The 5,772-nt window shown below is 38.8% G+C and overlaps 1 protein-coding gene across 1 annotated transcript; it reads left to right on the top strand.

The window, feature by feature from the left end:
- The first annotated feature begins 3,922 nt into the window (after positions 1–3,922).
- On the top strand, positions 3,923–4,330 carry LOC104248743 (secreted RxLR effector protein 161-like). The gene has a single exon (XM_070170164.1). It carries the CDS (start codon positions 3,923–3,925, stop codon positions 4,328–4,330), a length of 408 nt encoding a protein of 135 aa, XP_070026265.1.
- The last annotated feature ends 1,442 nt before the right edge of the window (positions 4,331–5,772 follow it).

Here is a 5,772-nt window from a genome sequence, read left to right as displayed (position 1 = left end):
AAACACATAGAAGTTCGTCCCTCGGGCACCGTATCAATAAATCCGCCCTCGGGCAACATCTCAGAACAATACTAGCCCCTCGGGCTCAATCTCACATCACAATGGGTACCCGCGCTCACTGGGGTTGTCCAGACTCCTGGAGGGGCCCCTTATGGCCCAAGCGTAATATCAAGCCATCTCGTGGTGTCATCACTAGTCTCTCGACCTCATATCAATCAAGCCACCTCGTGGTGTACATATCTCAGGCCCTCGGCCTCAATTCATGATCAGTGTTTCCTCACAATATAGGCCCTCGGCCTTACTCAGTCAAAAATATTCACAAGCCACTCGGGCAATAGTAAAACAGTGTTTCTCAACCTAATTATCGTTTAAAGGATCATTTAAGTATTAAAAACTGAGTAAACATGGCTGAGTATGAAAACAGTGGAAAGAGTTCAAGTATAAAGTCAAAACAGTAAGAAAATGTCAATATAAATCCCTGAAGGGTTCAAATAGTTGGCACGAGGCCCAAATATGGCATTCGGACCAAATAATGATGATAACAAATAGATTTCAATCAAATACGCGGTAAAATAGTCAATCGGGGCGGACTAAGTCACAATCCCCAACTGTGCACGACCACATGCTCGTCATCAAGCGTGTGCATCACCTCAATATAGCACTACAATGTGCAATCCGGGGTTTTAAACCCTCAGAATATCATTTACAATCATTAGTCACCTTGAACCGGTCAAATCTCTAGCTCACGACGCCTTTGCCCCTCGAATCGGCCTCCACTCGCGTCGAATCTATCCAAAATCAGAACGAGAATGTCAAAATATGCTAATGGAACAAGCCCAAGTGAAAATAATCAAAATACGACACAATTCCTGAAATTACCAAAACCCTACCCCCCCCCCGGCCCACATCTCGGAATTCGATAATTTTTACATCAATAGATTCCTTATCTCCCCATGAGTTCATACATACCAAAAGTTTTAAAATCCGATCTCAAAGGTCCTTCAAATCCTCAATCAAAGATCTAAGTTTTCAAGCCCTAGTTCTTCAATTTTTGGCTTAATTTCCATGATTATTTAGGTGGAATTCACATTAGAATCGAGTTTTAAGTCCAAGAATCTTACCTCCAAGTTATTCCCCTTGAATCCCTCTTTAATCTCCTTCAAATAGCTCCAAAATGACTAACAATGGAAGAAATAAACCCCACATTCGCGGACAAGACGACCTTTTAAACCTTTTGCCCAGGCCTAAATTCCTTCATCGCGATCGCGGGACATCCTTCGCGATCGCGAAGCACAAATTCTCAACTCCTAAAATTAACCCTATGTGAGAGCGTAAAATCCCATGCGAACGCGATGCTCATGCAATTAACCCTATGCGATAGCGGACTGGCTACCGCGTTCGCACTGAGCAACTTCAAGCCAAGACCCTTGGTCCACTTAACTCTACGCGAACGCGACCCTCACTACGCGTTCGCGATCAACAACTTCTCTACCTTATAAAATCACAACACCACCTTCGCGAACGTGAAGAACAAATTGGACTGCCCTTCAAAAGCTTCTACACGATCGCGAGAACCCCTACACGATCGTGAAGAGGAAATCTCCGCAACAGCTGAATCTCCAAATCTGCAACTCCAAACTTCATGAAATGGTCCGATTTACCATCCGAAACTCAACCGAGGCCCCCAAGACCTCAACCAAAGGCACAAACCTAACCCAAAACCTTGTTCAAACTTGTGCCAATCTTCAAAACACCTTAAACAACATCAAATCAACCAAAACACATCGGATTCAAGCCTAAGTTTCCAAAATCTTCCGAATTCTGCTTTTGATAAAAAAACCAATCAAACCACGTTCGAATGACCTGAAATTTTGCCCACACATCCCAAATGACACAACAGAACTACTGCAACTCTTAGAATTCCATTCCGATCCCTATATCAAAATCTCGCCTACCAACCAAAAATCGCCAAAATATCAACTTCGCCAATTCAAGCCTAAATCTACTTCGAACCTCCGAAACTCATTCTGATCACACTCCTAAGTCCCAAATCACATCCCAAAGCTATCTGAATCATCGGAACTCACATCCGAGCCCTCTAACACATATGTCAACATCCGGTTGGCTTTTCCAACTTAAGCTTCCTCAAAAGAGACTAAGTGTCTCAAACCTTACCAAAATCATTTCGGATTCGATCCGACCAACCTGATACCACAAAATACAGATAAACAAAGCATAACAAAGCATAAATGGGGGAAACAGAGTGGTAACTCAGGAGACAACTAGCTGGGTCATCACATTAGGTCGCCCTCTACCTCTTTTCATGTCCTCCACTACCAGTCGTTCGCACCTCCTTACTGGAGCATTTGGGCTTCTCCATTGAACATGCCCAAACCATCTAAGCCTCTCTTCCCTCTGAACATGTGCTAAAAGGGAAAATAGATAAATTGGAGGCGAGAACGGATGTATGTGTGTTTGTGAGTTATCCAAAAGGGACGAAAGGTGGTTTATTCTATTGTCCTAAAGAAAAGAAGGCAATTGTTAGCACAAATGCCAAGTTTCTTGAAGAGGACTATTTGATGAACCATGTTCCTAGAAGTAAACTTGTTTTATAGGAACTTAGCAAAGGAATAGAAACTCAGTCATCTAAAAAACAAAACGACCAGATGCAAACCCCGGAAGTCAATTTTGGCATACCAATGCCTTTTAGTAGCGGAAGAAATGTCAATAGACTTGATGTCCTATAAGAACAAGTGCCCGAAGTCATACTACCACAAAGTAGTGGGAGTTATGTTGAGCAAACTGCACAACAAGATGAAGTTATTGATATCCCCGTGGATAACATGGAGACTCAGGTTCCTAATAATGATGTGGTTCAACCACAAGATCATAATGGTGTTGTTGCAACTTATATAATGCATAGTCATAGTGGGAGATAAATAAGATAGCAAGTTCATTATGCGCTCTTGGGAGAATCATATGATAGGAGCCAACTTCCGAACGTGTCAATTACGACCAAGCACTATATGATAAATATGTTGATAAGTGGATTGCTGCTATGAAATCAGAGATGGGGTCTATATACTCTAATCAAGTTTGGATCTTGTAGAACCACCTGATTTGGTTAAACCCATTATATGCAAGTGGATCTATAAGAAAAAGAGAGGTGTAGATGGAAAAGTGCAAACTTTTAAAGCAAGGTTTGTAGCGAAAGGGTTTACTCAGAAATAAGGGATCAATTATGAGGAAACCTTATCATCGGTAGCCATGCTTAAGTCTATTAGAATTCTCTTATCTATTGCTGCTCATTATGATTATGAGATTTGGCAAATGGATATCAAGACAAATTTCCTTAATGGAAGTCTTGATGAGTGCATCTATATGATGCAACCAGACGGTTTTGTGGAAAGTGGGAAGGAACACATGTTGTGTAAGCTTAAAAGGTCCATTTATGGACTGAAACATTCATCTAGGGCATGGAACACTTGTTTTGACAAGGTGATTAAAACTTTTGGTTTTGATCAGTGTCTTAACGAGTCTTGTGTAAACAAGAAGTGGGATGGGGACAAAGTCTCATTTTTAATCTTATATGTAGACGACATATTGCTCATATGAAATAATGTGGGCATGTTGGGTTCAGTTAAACAATGATTGCCCATGCACTTTGATATGAAAGATTTGGGAGAAGTGACTCATATCCTTGGGATCAAGCTCTTGCGATATCGCAAGAAAAGGATATTAGGCTTATCCCAAGCTCTTTATATTGATACACTACTCTCCAGATTTAGCATGCATGATTCCACGAAAGGATTTCTCTCTTTCAGGCATGGAATTTCTCTATCTAAAGATCAGTCTCATAAAACTGATGAAGATATAGAAAAGATGAAGGTGGTCCCCTATGCATCTGTTGTGGGGTAGTCTGATGTATGCTATGTTATGTACTAGATCTGATATTTGCTTTGACGTTGGCGATGTTAGTAGATTTCAGTCTAATCCTGGGAGAGAGCATTGGAAAACGGTTAAGCATATAATCATGTACATGAAAAGGACTGGGGATTACATGCTAGTCTACTATTCGGATGACCTTGTGCCTATTGGGTACATTGATTCGGATTTCCTATCAGATAGAGATTCTAGAAAGTCTACCTCAGGAAATGTGTTTACTCTGGGAGGTGGAGCCATAAGTTGGAGAAGCATCAAGCAAACTTGTGTTGCTGATTCCACCATGGAAGCTGAATATGTAGCAACCTCTGAGGTAGCAAAAGAGGCGGTTTGGCTCGGGAACTTCCTAGAGAGTTGGGTGTGGTTCCCTCGATTCAAGCACCAATAAAACTTTATTGTGATAATAGTGGTGCGGTTGCAAATTTGAAGGAGCCATGAAACCATAAAAGAGCAAAGCACATTGAGCATAAATATTATTTAATTCATGAGATAGTGCAAATAGGGGATGTAGTAGTCACCAAGATTGCGTTAGAGAACAACTTGGCAGACCTGTTTACTAAAAGCTTCCCACAGAAGACTTTTGATAGGCATGTAGACGGAATGGGTGTTAGAATTGCAGACGCATGGTTATGGTCTAAGTGGGGGGGATTGTTAGGATATACTATAAACCATGCGTATTGTTATAGTATTCTTTATGGAATATTTATTTATTTATTTATTCAATTCAATAAAGTTTTATTTTAAATAGATAATGTATTTGTCTGTGCGTCTGTTGCTTATATAGTAGATGATTTAGTGTATAGAGTTTAGCTTATACACGAAAGATTAAATCACAGGTTCTTATAAGTCATAAAGTTTATGTTCACAGTCTAATGATGGAATTGAACAGACATCGAAATAGTTGTAGCACAAGATTAATTATAATTATCTTGATTATGGAAATGGTTTAATTCTGACTTCTTGTGCTAGTATATTTTGTATGTATTGAACGGATCAAGTAGAGATAATTATTTTATATTGACTTAATAAAATAATTTCTCTAGTCCATTCAATGTACTCATACTATTAATCTTGATATAATTATTATTAGTTGTATGTGTTATTTATTATTTTGATTTATTAAAAGGCGAGATTCTTTCACGGGTCAATAAGCTTGGTAAATTGGACAATAATGATATACATTGGCGAATCAATAATTAGTTGATACAATCCATGTCTCAGTTTTTGAGATTGATGATACTCCTTTATAAAAACTTATAAGTTTTCATGTGTAAACCCGACCGGTGAATTTTGTATCCAACATATGAAATAAGTTAAGCGAAAGTATAAAGGAACTAATCAATAAATTAAATTATTAGTAATTTAATTTGATTAGTTAGTATCTGAATCTTAACATGGGAGTTAAATAAGGTTTTATGGAGAATTTCGAAATTATACTAAGGAGTGCAATTACGAATTTTAGTGGAATAAGTAATTTATTGTGGTAGAAATTAATTTCAAATTTCGAAATTAATTCCATAATAGGAAGCCTTGTTAATTAAAGTATGAGGTCCCTACTGTGCCTAAATAATAGAAAATAAAGGAATCTTTCCTCAGTGGAAGAAGAAAACCTAACAGGTTTTGGAAAAGGGTTTTAACATAAATAAAATGGCTATATATACTCCATATAGGACTGGCCGTTTTTTGACTGGTTTTACGCATTTTTGTTCCTTGGAATTTCGGCCACTCGAAAATTTCTCTTTTCAGATATTATTTGGGTAACGCGGTAGAAGACTATGGAGGTTTTGCCGAGGTCGTGGTCTTGCAACTCTGGAACTGGAGATCGAGATT

This window comes from Nicotiana sylvestris, chromosome 3 (assembly GCF_000393655.2).
Source record: "Nicotiana sylvestris chromosome 3, ASM39365v2, whole genome shotgun sequence".
Lineage (NCBI taxonomy): Eukaryota > Viridiplantae > Streptophyta > Magnoliopsida > Solanales > Solanaceae > Nicotiana > Nicotiana sylvestris.
This window is presented reverse-complemented; position numbering and strand designations above follow the sequence as displayed.

Excerpts from the sequence above, each read along its gene's own strand:
- LOC104248743 (XM_070170164.1), top strand. The coding sequence starts at position 3,923 with ATGTATGCTATGTTATGTACTAGATCTGATATTTGCTTTGACGTTGGC.